This window comes from Python bivittatus, unplaced genomic scaffold (genome assembly GCF_059951505.1).
Source record: "Python bivittatus isolate LINGU-HERP-01145 unplaced genomic scaffold, Pbiv_v1 ctg000060_np1212, whole genome shotgun sequence".
Lineage (NCBI taxonomy): Eukaryota > Metazoa > Chordata > Lepidosauria > Squamata > Pythonidae > Python > Python bivittatus.
In genome coordinates, this window is record NW_028277044.1 from 2,163,451 (window position 1) to 2,180,276 (window position 16,826).

General features: G+C 39.6%; 1 protein-coding gene across 2 annotated transcripts in view; it reads right to left on the bottom strand.

Moving 5' to 3' along the window:
- The window catches only part of GPC6 (glypican 6), an 812,403-nt gene extending 797,009 nt beyond the window's left edge, over positions 1-15,394 (bottom strand). Inside the window, exon 1 of one of the 2 annotated variants that reach the window (XM_088136457.1) lies at positions 14,243-15,394. In XM_088136457.1, coding sequence (XP_087992583.1) covers positions 14,243-14,405 — 163 coding nt within the window. In that variant the 5' untranslated portion in view covers positions 14,406-15,394. The remainder of the gene's footprint in view (positions 1-14,242) is intronic. The other variant, XM_088136458.1, reaches the window with a different exon arrangement.
- Between the last annotated feature and the right edge of the window lie 1,432 nt (positions 15,395-16,826).

The following is a 16,826-nucleotide window of genomic DNA, read 5'->3' on the forward strand; positions in this document are numbered from 1 at the left end:
TTACTAAGAACATGATTCCCATGGAAATTGTGGAACTGTATAACTATGACAGTTTCACCCTGAAATTCAGATGCCTTTTGGAACTCTAGCTTCATTACAAATGAAGCTTGTTCTACCTATAGCTATAAGAATGCTAATTTACTGAGCTGTTGTCTAGTTATTGCCAGAGAAAATGGTTATTACTTGCAACACAGAAATCTGCCAAAAGCATAAACACCTTCAAATTATTCCCTGGGTAACAAAATGCTACCTACTTTCTCTCTGTGAAAGGGACATGTGAAAATAAAATAATACTGCAGCACCATCAGTTCCACAATCTGTAGATATTTATTCTCATGAGTTTTTTGTCCTATGCAAAGATATAAGAGTTAGACACACTGACACAGGGCTAACCCATGCAGTTCCATTCACACATTCCTTGTGCAAGTTTGATGTGATCATATACTATATCAAGATCCATTCTGTGCAATTCTAATATTGGTACAGTTCTTGTCAGTGTGAAACACTATATAAAAATAATCTTTTCACCCCCATACACACACTAAAAACTGCTTCTTTGCTGTGTCTTACTAATCCATGCATGTTTATAATTAATACACAGGATGTGAATATACCTATCAAACCAGAAAGGTTCCTTATACAAGGGAATTCTTCCCTAAAAAGTCATCGTTTCTTTGGATACATTTTTTTAAGGGTTACTCAGAAATTTCAGACTTGGTAGAAGAGATTAAAATGGACATTTCTGACTGGGGAGTTTATGGGAAAAACATATCTTTATGTATTGTACACCACCCAGAGTTTCTTTTATTAGCAAAAAAAAAAAATCCACACAGAGAAAGAAAATACAATGAAGTCAAGCCTTCATACATATTTATTCAATTCTACTGTTTTCAGCTCCTAGGTATGAATCCAGGAGATTGCAGCTTTCACTTGCTGAACAGTCCCCTACCCAATACTAATAATTCCTCCTAGTCATTCTGAGCAACCTCTGTTGAGAATTTCACTCACCATTCACAGATCCAATCTCCTTTTGAATAAAAGATTCTGAAATTTTTGTTTTCACTGTAAGTGTAAATTATACCACGGTATATATTCACTTTGTTGCTTTTGTGTAATTTTAAATGTTGTTAATTTTGATCATGGTTGCACTGCATCCCAGTGGGGGGACACAAATGTCTTTGTTGTTGTTTGGTGAGGTTGGGGTTCCCCAATTTAATGCCATCCTGTGTTGGACTTCAGTTCCCAGAATTCCCATAACATGGCACTACTCTCTGGAGATGACGGAAATTCAGCACATCTGGAGGGCATCGAGTTGGGGCAGGTGGTGCAAAAGTTTCACTAACTCAAGCCAATTATCCAGAAAGACATAGTGCACTAGTATATACCAACCAGTTTGCACTAAAGAGCAGGCCAACATTCTACTCATGTGCCAAGGGGAAGAATAAAACTCCAGAGTCTGGTTTGAGACTACCATAAGAACACCTAATAATTAAAATGGAGAAACTGCGGAGGTAAGTAATAACACTAATCTGAAAGATAATATTTCAATGAAAATTATCTGCACTAGAAAAATAAGCACCAATCTTCTAATGGTATAACAGGGTTTTAAGTACACAGCTTGCTATTTCAACTGAAATCTTTAATGTAATTGTACATGAATACTTATGCTATAAAACAGAAAGTCAGATTAGCATACATAGTATTGTACTCTATTTTGCTAACAAAAAGATTAAAAAGCTAGTCAAGAGCTGAGTGATTCTGTCAGGTCCACGGAGTCATTCTAGAAAAAAGTAGATGGCAATTAGAAAAAAGAAAAAAAAAATGTAAAAGCTTTTATTGTTGATCACTTGTTACAAGACGTGCCCTTTGCAGGTAACTGTACATTCAGCCAAAACTGCCCTTCTATGAGAGCCAATTGGTAATATAATTGAAATTAATATATAATTTATTGTAGACTTACAAAAGAGAATGACCCAGCCTTTTAACACAGCGCTTGACCTGTTTGTTCTTTGAACATCACCAAGTCTCTAGAACAGTACAAGATACCTTAGGATGAAATAAGAAGGAAAGTACTTGTAAAGGGTTTGGGCATGTTAGCAGGGGACAAAATAGTCATAGTCTTATCAATCCTTAGGGTATTTTGTTGTTTTTTTGTACTGCTTAGAAAAAAAATACAGCTGCATAAAATACAGTTGGAGTGTGGGGGTACAGAGCATTGGATGGAAGCATTCAGATTTTGTAAAGAAGCAAACCATCTGCTTTAGCCTATGCCTCTTCAGAAATCATGCCACAATTAAAGCAGGGATGGTGCATGAACACAGAAACAATGCAGGTATCTTACAACACAAATCCTACGTACAAATCCTGTCTCTCTGGATGATGTATAGCTTCCATGTGTTTATCTAACACTTCCTGTTAAAAGCATTTCATTATGGTTTTCAAGAAACAGAGCAGTAGTATGAAATTTGTTAGATAGCCATGGGAAGTGTTTCTCATTAACTACAACTACAAATGAACTATAGATAAATTCATAACTTCAGAATAGCCTTTCAGGTAGAGCTAAGATGAGCAGCAATTTGTCTGTAATATAAGAGGACAAACTGCCATTCATTTTCTTAAAAATGTTCCTGTAATAAAACTACGATTATTTATTTTAGCTTCGTGACTTGGTTCAATTTAATATAGATTGCCAGAGATGTGGTCTAGGTATGGCAGTTTAGAAATCTCAACATACTTGTAAATACTGGCAATCAACTTTTACCATGGAAAACATAGTTTTACTTTTAAATGATACTTCTTTCAAAAAATTCAAAATACTCCCAAGGCATATTGCTGGGTGACAATATAAAAGTCTTCAACAGTGTAAGGAAAGTTAAAGCCCAAACACCCCATTTTAAAAGGAGTGAATTACTGGCACAACTTTGCTGCCTATGCTCAGAACTTATGTGTGAAGATAGCTTGACCTGAAGAGAAATGGCAGATACACCCAATTACATCTGAATCATGCTTCATTACCCATGTTATCCTAAACTTACCACTGAAACTACAGCTTGGCTGGGTCTGAATGACACACTTAATCATGTCAATAGCAGGGCAAACATATTGTGTAAATATCATAACCTAGTTAGTATGGGGGAAAACGGGGGAAATTTTAGCCCCAAACAATTGTAATTGTTAGGAGTACAGTACTATTCAAATATCAAAACCCAGTCAGTATGAGATAGTATTTAAGTCACACCCAGTCAGGTCTTAAAGAAAAAAGAGACAAAGAGCAGCTGAAAATGGAAGGCATTCCATTACAAAACTCACTGTGGAGACCTGGCAACACTGAACATGTCATCAAAGAACTGTTTCCTGGGCAATGAGAAAGGGTTTCTTAGCACATCAAAGCTTTATTAGCACTCTTCTGCTACAAGAGCTGGTAAGATACTAAGAACTGAAGGAACTGAACAGAAACTCTATATTCTACAAAACGACATAGGAGGCTGTCACATCCAAAGGTAATTATTATTAACTATTACTCAGTGGCACATTTAGTGGGTTAACTGTGGTGTGCACAGCCAGCCTATAACTTACCTAATGAATGGAAGGAAAAATCAGTGTAAGAACAGTGAGGGAAATCACTTCTATTCTTTTCCAAGAGGTTAGTGTGCTTGGATGACAGGTGGCTGTGATATGCAGATTATTGCTATTCATTCTCTATTAACGATGATAGTAGGTTCTGAGCTTATGCAGAATGCTTCTGAACATGGTCTTAAAAGGGGATATTGTGTGCATGAATTTTATTACTAGGGGAACCTCACTTGGAATTCCAGGGCAAAGGGCATTGCTGCAGTCAGTCATACTTGCTCAGAAATAAATTCTGCTGAGTTCAGTGGGATTTATTTTCAGGCAAATGCTTATCTTATTTAGTCTAAGAAACACTGTATGTTAATTCTCCTCCTGAAGAAGTTTAAATTCTTCTCATATAACCAATAATGATATATATATATATATATATATATATATATATATATATATATATATATTCTGATATAGCCAATAATGATGTAAAGTAACCCCTTTCTGATGATGCGGTAAAAATACATTTAAATGTCAGGCTTGGAATTCTTTAAAAAATAATCCCATGAGAACAGTAACCAAAAGGTAGAAAGTCCACTCCTAGATAAGAAAGGGTGTCTGCACAGTCTCACCCTGCTAGCTTCATTTCTACAGATGCTTTTTTCCCCCCAGGGCAAAAAATAAACTGGAATTTTTATTAATTGATTTGCTGAATACCTAAGTGTGATAAGCACATCTGCAGGGAAACATCTGGCTAATCAGTGTTATCCTATCAGCTTTATCAATACTCAGGGTCAAGAGTGAGTCTCAGCTATTCAAAAAGCAGAAGTCAAATGTTTCTGGATCATCTTTTTTTTTTGCTTCCTCCCCAGAAAATCATCATTTCAGGATGCTCCTTTCTTTTGGTAAGTAAAGCCAACTGCGCTGTGCTCCTCTCTCAGTTTCCTTTATTGCTACATGTGCAGCCTCTTAAGATAGCTGAGGACACTTGAGTATTCTGCAACTATAGCCACTATCTTCCTCAAATGAGAAGCAGGGACAAGAATACTGTTGTCTTAAATGAGCTGGAATTCTTGTATGGTAACCTTAATGTTCCTGCTAATAAATACTGTTAATCAGGGCTCTTACCTTCTTGGTCCTGAGATTAACCATTGCCTGTCTAGACTGTCAAAAGTCCGACAGATGGGTGAGAAAGTCAAGAAGGCAACAAAGGAGTGTAGAATACAACTGTGTTGGTGCTTCAGCTTTGAATGCAAAAAGGTGCTTCAGCACATGCAGAGTGCTCTTAAGACCTGTTAACAAATACTTGAACCAAATCCAATGTCCCAGATTATGTGACTGCCCTTGTTGCATCAGCTCCATTTTCGGGAAAATGTTTGACTAAAGGAATTGACAATAAGTGTTACATGTTTGCCCCCAAATGCTCTGAAGCACCTTTTCTTCTTTGAATCTGAAGTGTTGCAAAGCCCTATAAAGAAGTGCGTTCTTCTGACTTGGTTCTCACTCTGTGCCCCCCAAAGCTTGGAAAAACTGGAACTAGTAAGGTAAAATAACAGGGAAAATATAGGCAGACTCATGAGAGAATTTTTTTTTTTTTCAGTGCTATTTTGCCTAGTTTGCAAATCTGTTCCCATCTTGGTCTGTAACTTTGTTTGCATAGATTCATGACCGCTAGCTTTGGTATGGACAACTCAGCCTCATGTAATTTGATGCAGGAAAACTATTTTTTGATATCCTTATTTTGTTGCTATTATTAAAATACAAATCATTTATTCATTGATACCCTAATGTTGTGCTTGGTATTAACGGCATATACTCCATACCCCTCTGAGACCTGGTAACCCTGGTTAAAAGGGAGAAGCAGACCATTTTATATAAATGTGTATTCCTGGGGAAGAGGAGTTTCTTCATTGGTTCCATTGGGTGGTAGCAGTATAAATTTATGAATGGGTAGAAAGAACTCTTTCACATGGGGAAATAACACACCTAGATATCCCACACCTAGAACAAAGGGAGAGGAGGTGGGGAGATGGAGAGCCTAGGAAGAGATCTGGCAGGCTTGGATGGGCATTGGTGACATATGTCACCAAATCACTAGTTATTTGGCATTCACTTACCTATTCTTTTCATACAACCTCAAAATCTTGGTTAAGCAGATGTGAACATCCCAGAATTCCCAACTGTTCTCCCTCCCAGTCCTTCCTAAAAAATCCAGAAAGACTAAGCCTAGAGAAGAAATCCCCAGAGCATTGCTTTCATGGAAGTCTTGCTGGCCTCAGCAAGATGATTCCAACAGACCACAGGAAAAAAAATGTTTCTGTTTTGGATCAGTTTAGACCAGCCAAACCCCTGTGATTCTCTCCTGGATGAGTAAACAGGACTGCAGAGATAGAAATGAGGAGAGGTTTTTCAAGGGCTGCAGTTGAAAGGCATGGCATAGCACTGAGTAACATGCAAGGAAGTGCAAAGACATTGCAGAGATTTCACATTGCTGCAGTCACTCCTTTTAGCCCTTTTTCCTTGTTTTCTTTTTTCTGTGACCTGGATTCAGGCTAACTCTCCTCTCCAGGAATTCTTTAGACTTGTCCAATGGGACCTTTAGGAAACTTTTTAAACTGTCTCTTCCAGAATTTCCACCTCCAAATTAGAGGCTGATCTCACTTCCAATCCCCAAGAAGTAAGCGTAAGTGCTTGCCTTTTTCTCTTTTTGACTTTGCAGTTTGTTCTTTTTAGATTTTGAATTGAATTACTAATTTCCCCCAGCTAAGATAATTAGATAATTATTTTTGCTATTCCCACAAGAAATTACTTGAATACTTTAAATCTACATGCTTTATATGTGTCAATACTTTTTTTTTTTAATTGGAAGAGGTTTTATATGCGTCGTAATTGGGTTCAATAGCCAAAATACATTTTTGGCAACGGTTTAAAATTCCCTTAATGAATATGTAACAGGAGAAGTTTGAAACATTCTCCTGAGTGTATCTGCCAACAAAAGGAGATAGAAGCAATTTCCAAAAAGCTCAGCAATAACAAATAATGGCCCTCACTACAGAAGACAATAGATTTTAAGATTAAATTTAACTTAGAATTTATACCACCAGTTAATTAAGTATGTCCACATCTACACATTTTGTTTTTTAAATCATAATATTGATTCCTTTTACAATGTAAACTCATTTAGAAAACTGTTTTAATATTTATATTGTATATTTACATTCTCCCCCATCCCCACTAAAAGCATGTGTTATTCATTCCTTATAGACTCTAAGCCACTGCACTATGAAGTCATCTTGGATCATGGACATGTGTGTGGTTTTTTCTCAATCTCCATATAGCTAGCAAGTCCAAGGAAGCAAGAACTATGCAGATTTCAATAACAGATGTTTGGTGCTAGACTGGGATAAATACAGATTTAAGAAACTGTAATAAGAATTTGCCATTTATAGTGAGCTGATTAAGGCAGAATCTTTTTGAGGTACTTCTTCCAGATCTCTCAAGTGGAGCTGAGTTGCCGTTTCTGAGATAACCTTTCAAATGACTCTCCGCCAACTTTCCCACAATCTCTCACAATTATTTTATCTGCTGAACCTATCACTGTTGGTTGGTAGGAAAATACATCTGATGCATCCCAACAAGATTTGTTTCCTAAAATTCCACATACATTAATAATTTGCCAAGCAGAAATTTAAAGCTTCCACAATCCATCCACATTTACTTCCCACAGATACACAAAACTGCATTAGAGATGACAATGAACCAGTTAGTACTACAAGCCAAAAAAAAAAAAAAAAACATAAATTTAATCTCTAAATTCTTACACCTGAAGCTTTTCTCCTTAGAAAGGCTAAAACAAAATTATGAGTACTTGGGCTCTAATTTATTCATTTAGCAGAATGAGCAAAACCCTCCATTTTACATGACATGGATTATAAAATGTATAGTTTATATTCCAATTTTGGGAGTTTTAAACCATCTTATAACCTCAACGTGTGTCACTAAAGTGCCAATTTATACCTATAATTCAAGATTGTAATTGCAGAATTATCTCTACAACATTAAATAATGATCATCTTGGTTATTTCCCATACATTAAAAATTTATAATTCTTCATATAATGTTATACCCTCCCCCCGCATAGAATCTAATTCAAAAGCACATTCACATCATTAAATAATGATCTTTTAAATAAATTTTATGACTATCAAACAGACTTCTCCAACCTTCAAAAACAGTTTTGTGAAGAGGGTATTAAAGAAATAGGACCAGATTGACTAAAGTAAATATGTTCCAGTGTGTCCCACTGGAGTGCTTTCCATTAAGGGAAAAACTTCAGCTTTATACATTCCTAGTTTTCAATTATAATTTAATACGATCATGATTTACTGACAGTTACATAGAAATATTCTTAGCTAGAATGGAATGAACTAGCCTTACGAAACTGCGTAACATTTTTTAGATTGTTGCTTGGACAGACCAACATGCCCAAACCTGTCAATATATAAAATAAATGATTCATGTCTGTTTTAAAGCTGGTTCAGATCCATCTCTTTAGTATCAATGTTAAAATGAATTGCCCAAAATCATTAAATGTAAGATGCTCGAACTCCACTTGACTGTGCAGTGAACAAGGTTACTTTCTTTTTTGACAAGAAACAACATGTGAAAAAAGTACATAGTGTCAACACAGAGAAGGCTGGTTCATCCAATACATCCCATATTGTATGTTGGTAGAGTGGAAGAATTAGAAGATATGGAAAGCCCTTTGCTGCTTGTGTAGCTTCTCACAGCTGAATAACCCATAAGCTTAAAATATTTTATGTAGATTAGCAAGCAATTAAGGTTACTAATGAAGTAAGTACTTTGATCCAGTACTTATTCTAAACATTTAATATAGGATGTTGCCTTACGCCAAGTGAGCCTACAACTTCATCTGGTTTAACATTCTATGAGCTGCCCTTAGAATTTGCATTATGGCATTATAATATCAATTAACTAAATAAAATAAATTGTTTATAACAGAAAATGGCTATCCAAAATTTTAGACTCAAGTGTTCTTCAGACCTACTTAAAGATACAAGGGCATGTATTCTACCCCAACCAAAAATTCCCCTAGATTTCAATTCTTCCCCTCCCATTTTATTTATAATACTACCTCTCACAAAAGATTCTGCTATTTTATAGTAACTCTCATTCTAAGAATCTCTAACCAAGTGTTATTTTTTAAATTATTTCAAGTGTGCCTTAATTTGCTTGTTTTTTGTAACAGAATTACAATTTATTGCAAATGTTACCTTTAAGCAAGCTGATCAATATTAATTTACAAAAGACAAATATTGTCAATATAATTTCATTTTGAAGCTAACTTCTGCGGGTCAATAACACAGAGAACAACTACTTTCTGTGTTACAGTTCTGGGAAAACATCTTCTTTCCCCTTCTGGACTATCCAAATTTTTGCATATCTTTCCCACTGAATGTTATCAAACCTTCAGAAAGATCCTACTGATATATCAAAGGAGTCTGAGTGATCAAGTTTGATGCTCCTTTCACTTAATGTCATAAAGTCATCCAACATGCAATGAGCCAGGGTAAAAATGTAATTGTTTCCTTAGATGAGCAACTGGTTGCACCACCTACGTATAACTGCAATGACTGTGACCAAATAATTACCCAACAATCTGTGTAGGAACTTTGTGCATTCCTCCCTGGCATACTGCTTCATCTCAGTAATATTTGAGGGTTTTCTACCGTGGACTGCTCATTTCAGAACCTGCCACAACACTTCTATAGGGTTTACTTTGGACTTTGATTTGGTTTAAACACTGAATTTGTTCTTCTTTGTCCACTGCCTTATAGAGTTGTTTTTATTTTTAGAATTGCTGTCTTGCTGCATGACCCACATGCACTTCAGAGGACACAGAGAGAATTTGAAAATCTCCTGTAGAATTCTCTGCTACAAAGGGCCTCTACAGAATGAAAATGTTGCTTAGCCATCCAGGACTCTAAAGGAATTTGCAACACTGCACGTTCTTCATGCAGAAATCCCTGAACAGATTTAGATGTATGTGTTCTGTTTCAAAATTTGCTAGCTGGCGCATAAAAAGTTACACTTAACAATTTAACACAAGTATAATAGAACAGCAAAGTAGCAAGCATTCTGTTAGATGATGGCTGTGATTTCTAAACAATATTCTGAGAAGGCAGAAAATATTACAAATACTAAATCATAAACAGTTATACATGACACTGTGCTGTATCATTATCTAGCATACAAAATCTTCAGAAATCTTGGATGTAAAAAATCAAAAGGAATGCAAGTGTTTGGGTAACTGAGCTTTTAAACATTTGATATCTTCAAGGGACTTTACAAAAAATACTTTAAAAGAGCCATTATGATTCAGCTATATGTGTTTTGGTTCAAAGGTATCGCTTTGATAGTTGCCTTCTACCCTTTTATAAGAATGACTTCCATTCGCCCTCTAGAGAAGATAGTTAAAATTAAGACTTCCTTGAATCAAGCTTGATTTCTGGTGTCCATATAGCCATATAGGAAACAATAGATAGGTAGTATACGCCTTATTCCAAAGAGGCACAGAGGTCTAGATTATCCCTTACTTTTTTAGTCTTGTTTCACCAAAAAAAAGAGAAAAAAACCCAACAACTTTCCCTTGTCTTATTTTAATCAAAGCAACCTTCTTCACAATTTCTTCTGCTTATGTTATCTGATGAGTAAGCCAATCTGTTTTTAATAGGCGCCCTACCTTAAAACCACTTTTTGAGCATCTAAGAATGTATACCTTAACAAAATAATAGCACTTAGAACTGTATATTAAAAGAAAGTCAAGATATAGCCAGTCATTTGTTTATTAATTTCAGATTCTCCGAAACCTGATACATCATTAAAATTGCACAGGCACACACCTGAATTAACTGGTTTATATATAACCTGCATATGGAGTAACAAAAACAGATACACAGAACACATCTTCATTAACTGGTTAGATTGGCTGTGGGCGGCCACAAAAGAATTATCGCAGGTGGTGGCAAAATAATAATGGCAACATTTAATGCCCAAGTGTCTTTTCCAAGCTAGTTTTCCTCTAATCAAAGCACTCAGTGCTAGGCACAAAAGACCATACCGCTAATTATATTCTCTTAAAACAACCCAACCTCTCCCTCAAATAGATATAATCAAACTGAAATGTTTCCATTAACTTGCATCAACTGGAGTTAAACCCACAGAACCAAAAAGTCAATGAAGCTTAATAAAAAGAAAAGAATCCACTTGGATTAGCAGCAATTTCATATTCAACGCACCACAGAGGGGAGCTGATGGTGTTGAAGTCTTAAGACAAAGTTGAAAAGTAATATCGGATTTAACAGTGATTAATGCCGCTATTTAAACCAAAGGCTGATTATTAGTCTTCCCACCAGTTACTTCCGCTACTTTGCAAATACTTCAACATCAATTACTGCAGCTTTTTCAGGCTTTGTGGTGGGAGCCATCTCTAAACCAGATGAGCTGGTGGGGGGGGTCTGAAGTTTATTGGATGAAAATGGCAATAGGCATCCAAGCTAGTTAAACAGGAATACTGTTTATAATAAGAAATAAAGAAATAAAGAAGGAGCAGAGTAAAGAGGTCATTGTCTATTGCTGACTTAAAAGAAAAGAACAGTTCCTGTAGGGAAAACTTGACTGAAGAATCCATACTCTTGAATTCAGCCTGAAGAAATCTCTGCTGTAATTGATTAGCAACTTGAGGGGGAAATGGTGGGGTGCAGAGAGAAGGGGGGGAAGAATGAGAACTGAACACAGGGACTTTAACATTATTGCAAGTACAGCTTTCTATCTCTACTGCTTACGTTTCCACCTTGGTTCCAGGTGGATTAGGAGCAAACTAGCTCTCCTAATATTTCTGTCCCAGCCACTTTCAAAAAAGGGCATGATTTTACTCAATACAAATATATGTCTCTTTTTCCCTGACGTGGTCCAGATCAGCTGATGCTCTGAAGCTGTCCCTCCAAGTATAAGCAAGGACAGGGTGGCTCAGATCTGTGGTTGTGCCTACACCATGCCAGGCAACTGAATTTCTGCACAGGTGATTAAGTTAGACTGCTTCTGTATGTGAAGTTCATTAGAAAGGGCAGGGGGATAGAAAAACATGGTGAGGTGGGTGAGATATTTTGATGTTACCTGGACCTCCAGAGAAACAATTAAACCTCAGGAGTAGGAAAAATGAATTCATCCCCCTCCCCGCCACTGCCCAGCAATGCTATTTAAATCCTCAGTTATACTATAGCTGTTAAAATGTTGGACTTGGACCAGGGAGACACACTCAACCATACAGGTCACTCTTTTTCAGCCCAATGTATATAAGGATATAAATGCAATGACGAATTGAATAAACAAATTACCCAATGTTCCAATAGCTTAAAAAAGGTTGTGATTTGCATCTTTCAAACTATTCTTAGAGATGCTAAAGAATTATTCATCCAATTATTTCAGCTTATGCCAGTTACAGCTTTATATTATGTCAACCCAGACTTTAATCTATATAGCCGCAGGCTGAACCAATGACCTGAAAGTCAGTGGCACATGCCAAGTCAGGACAGATTGCTTTTGGGCCTTTTGGCCATAAATAAAATTGATTGAAGATGAAGTCAGGAGAGATCAGCACTCAGTCACAATTTATGACTGCCATGTTTCTACTCATGTGCAAAACAACATTTTGAAACAGAACTCGAACACATCTAGCCTCGGTTGCTGTGGGAATCCTACAGCTTCCATTGGTTGAGAAAAGTTGTGCAAATCAATATTGGACTACAATCCTAAATATAGAGACCCAAAGGTTTTCTCCCCAGTTAATGAATATAGGGCATAACAAGTATCCTGCACATAACTCTACATTTTCTGAGAACTGCATGGATTGTTTTGATTGTTCATAACTATAAATATATCTCAATAAATTATTATGAGGGGCCATAAGCAAATATGGATACAATTACCATGTATATTTAAAAAGAGAGAGAGAGAGAAGGCCCTGGAAAATACTAGCACTACAGGAAAGGAAACGAAGACTATTTTTTTGTGTTAAGAAAAATCTTCCCTAAGTGCTCTATACCTCAAGAAAGAAACCTTCATCCCCACTCCATTGTAACTAGTAAGCAGCATCTGAGCTGAAGTTTCTATTTGCTTATTTAATGTGTGAATGAATTGCATTTACACAATAAATGCCACATCTAACTCAGCCCTAAACACACACTCACACCCATTCAGTCAGGAAAAGGAGGATCCAGCTCACGATTCTACCTAAGTCACTTCAGATGAACTTGGCCAACCCAATGGCAACTTAGAAGGGCCCAATTCATTTTAATGTAATTAATTCAGATGTTTGTTTCTGTTTTAAAGGGACTCTAAAAATGATTAATACACCCACATTTGTTTTAAAAAATCAATCAGTATTATTACAATAAACAATTCATCCCTATGGAAGACTCATTGGGAACTGGCATACACTCAGTATATATCAGTGAGTGGCTTAATTCAGTTTTAGAAATTATGGACAAGTTTCATCCATTTGCTCTAGTATCCTTTCACACACAACTTGTTTTTTTTTCCTTAATCATGCATTAATTCAGCCGAGTCCCAGAGAGACAACAATGGTATCACTGTAGCAGCTCCCAGGGATAATGGGATTACAACTCCTAACATTTCTTGTTGCCAAAGAGACTTAAAATTGTCCCTGTGCATATGAAAAATACAGCTTGGATACAACTGGCTCACAGTGAAAAAGAAACCCAAGTCAAAAACCTCACATACTGTGCCATAATTGTGCAAAAAGAAAAGGAAATTTTAAATGGCTACTTTGTTTAAAGGTAGACCTGCAGTGGGTCATGTCCTTCACAATCACTTATCTATGATCTTACCCGTTTTGTTTTCTACTTTCAAGTGTTGTGTTTTCAATATCCCTTTCTCAGGAGTAGGAAGCCCTGCATCTTTTACAGGTGTTTGCCCAAACAGAAGTAGTAGAACTCCTGTGTGATAAAGAGCACACCCTACTGGCAAAGGACAATTGTTACTGGTTGTAGACAGCTGAAAAGTTGAAACCCTGTAAGGTTCCTGGAGTTTCAAGCAGAAGAATTTTATTCATGTGTTCAATAGTATCCTGGGAGCTTGTCAATTAATGTTAGGCTCATGGACAACATTATCCAAGATTGTAGGAGAGACTAGTTACTTGTATTCCAGCTGCTAAATTCTTTGAAGCCAACTAAAAACTTTGGGGGAAAAGTCTCTGGTGGAAGGAAGGAAGGAAGGAAGGAAGGAAGGAAGGAAGGATAGCCTTTTGCCAAGCCTCTCCTCTCTCTTCACTCTCCTAATTTGTTCTTACCCTGAAGGTTTCTTTAGAAATCTAAAAAGGATACTCTATTCATTGCACAATGAAGCAATTCATAGCTTCAACTGCTCCCAAGCACGGCTCAGAGGGGAAAAAGCATCGCTCCTTGGGAAGGAGGAGAGAGAAGTGGAGCCCAACGGGAAGAGCGGGTGCCGAGAAGGTGGGCGAAGCGGAGAGGAAGCCCCAGCGCCGCTCCCAGATCCCCAGATGCCACGGAGAAGGGCTTTCGCCCAGCGCCCATCCACCGCCTCCCTGCCCCCCCCCCGCCCACGCCAGGTGGCTTACCTGCGATTTCCTGATAGGGGATGTTAACCAGGCTGAAGCCTTTCGCTTTGTACGCCTCCCTCACCTCGCCGCAGCTCCGAGCTTTCATGTCAGCAGCTCCGGCCCGAAGTGACAGCAACAGCCCGAGGGGAGCCCAAAGCAGCGCCCCCATCCCAGGAACCATGGTGCCCCCCAATTTTTTTAAAAGGGAAAAAACCCTGCCCCAAAAGAATCGACCCGCTTGGCTTTAGAAAAACAGGGAGACGCCAAATCCACTGGAAAGATAAATCCCCGGGAATGGTTCCTCTTCTCCTTCCTCCTCCTCCTCTTCCTCCTCCTCTTCCAAAAGGCGCCGAGTGGAGCCCTCCAGCACGAAGTGTCTTCCCAAAGACCCCACCCGCGTGTCTACGCGCGAAGCAAACCTTCTCGAGCGAGCCCGCAAACTTTGAGTAGCCGGCTGGGGAGGGAGACAGGGCAGAAGGGCGCAAGAGCCGCCGCCGCCGCGCTCCCCTTCTCCCACTCCTCCTGGTGCCCCTCGGCCGGTGGTCGTTAAAGTCCCCCGAGGTTCAGGGCCAGCTCAGCGGGGCCATGGGCGCCCTGTCGAGCGAGGAGAAGCCGCAATCCGCGAGGCGCCGAGCCGCGCTCAGGTTGAAGGCAGCGGAGAAAGCGCTGCGCGGGAAAGAGAGGATTGGCTGGCGAGGCGACGCGTTCGCGTTGGTGAGAGGCAGACATCAAGGAAGGAGACTCGCCTTGGAAGCGATCCGAGGGAAGCCTCTGCTCTGCCGCGCGCAGACTACCAGGAGCAGACGAGCAAGCAAAAAGCTGGAGACGCACACGCAGCGCGAGCGAAACGTGCTCCAAATTGCAGAGCCGGCTTGCAGAAGAGGGGCGGGAAGGAAAACCCGGGCTGGATTATCTCTCTCCCTTCTCTGGAGCCCCTTCCCCAAATGGAACAGAGTTGCTGGGGGGCGGGAGGAGAATGCCTCTCCCCCGGGAAGGAACGTTGGACGTTCCCTTCGGCCCGCGGCCGGATCAAAGAAGCCGCCGCGTTTCGGCCGCGCACGCCTTTGGAGGGTGGCAGCTGTTGCCGCGGAAAGATGCCCGCTTCGGACTGATTCTGGGCCTCACCGGGCACCTCCAACCTGGTGCCCTCTGGATGGGACCAGATTCAGCACATCTGGAAAACTACAGATTGGGAGGGGGAGCCTGATGGCGATGCTGAAGGGCGGCTTCAAACTGCCTGCCTGGTTTTAAAGGAAAAGCAGCTCAGAGCAACTTCACCTCCTTCTCCTTCCAACAGAGTCCTCCCATGCGAGAGAGGGACAGGGAAGGGCAATGGGAAGAGAAGGCAACTGCTCCATCTCGTTCCTCTTTTTGCTCATCTTCTGTGGCCAGCATTGGGGTCTCCAAGGCCAAACCAGCAATTTCCCTCGCTGGGAGCCGTAGCAGTCATGGATGGCTTGGGAAAGGCTCAAACCAGGACTTGTTCTCCCACCAGAGTGCTGTCAGAGGAGACCTCAGATGAGCCAAGGAGAGAGCAAGGGCCACCCAGAGCAGGAGAGAGAGTAGCTCCATTGACCCCAAAGTTCACAACCCTGTTTCAGCCCAGGCTCCAAGTGTTGTGGGAGCTGAGAAACGTGGGCTGGAGGCAACACTGGAAGTCGAACAACATCCCAGAAGAAGCCAGAAGCAAATATTTTCTGTCCAGGAGTCCAGAAAACTTAATGGGCATGTCCGTGAGGTCACCAGGAGTCCAGCTCAACTTAAGCTCAATAGAAAGGAGACTTTATGTTACCTGAACACTTGTGCAATCATGGACCCTGACTGTGAAGGGCCCAGCTGCAGGGCTGAGAAAATGAAGAAGAATAGCTGTTATTTTTCCTTTCCTAAGGACTTCCTCACACACCGGAAGAAAACCAAGAGGAAGCAAGGACCTTTCTCCTTCAGCTGCTCAGCTGCTCTTGGAATCTCACTTGGGCTACCAGATCTGGGGTGCAAAACCTCACCTGAACATTAGAGGGCAGCAGAGAGCCAGAGTGTTCTGTAGCTGTTTGCTGCCATTTAGTGGCTGAATTCAGAGTTCACAGCCCAAATCTGATAACCCTTTAATTTTAAAGTACAGGTAAGCAAGGCAAAAAGGGTCAGATACCATGTATCTCAGAAAGAAGGAGGATGCTGATGGAAGGAAGCCTTTTTAGCTATGGTATTTATCTGAAAGGAACAGGGAGCCTGAATGTAAGCAACTCCCCATTAAGGAATATTAGAGAGAGAAAAATGCCTGTCTCCACCATTGTATTCTTAGCAAACCCAGGACTCTGTTCTCATTTTAAAGATAGATTTTTGGGGGGGGGGGGGCGAGGAGGCTTTCCTTGACAAATGCCTGATATATGTTAAGATTTTGACTTCTCTTCCCTTAAAAAGAAAAGACAGAAGAAACCAAGCCCGCCATTCTTTTCTTCCTACTCTTGTCCCTTTAACAGCAGCTGACACAGTAAAATTAAGCAAGAGAAACTGTCCTTATTGATTTACCGCTATACAAAATAATATAAGATCTATATCAAATCTCCTCCATCTTTTGTGTAGGCATGGGTACTGAACTTAAAGG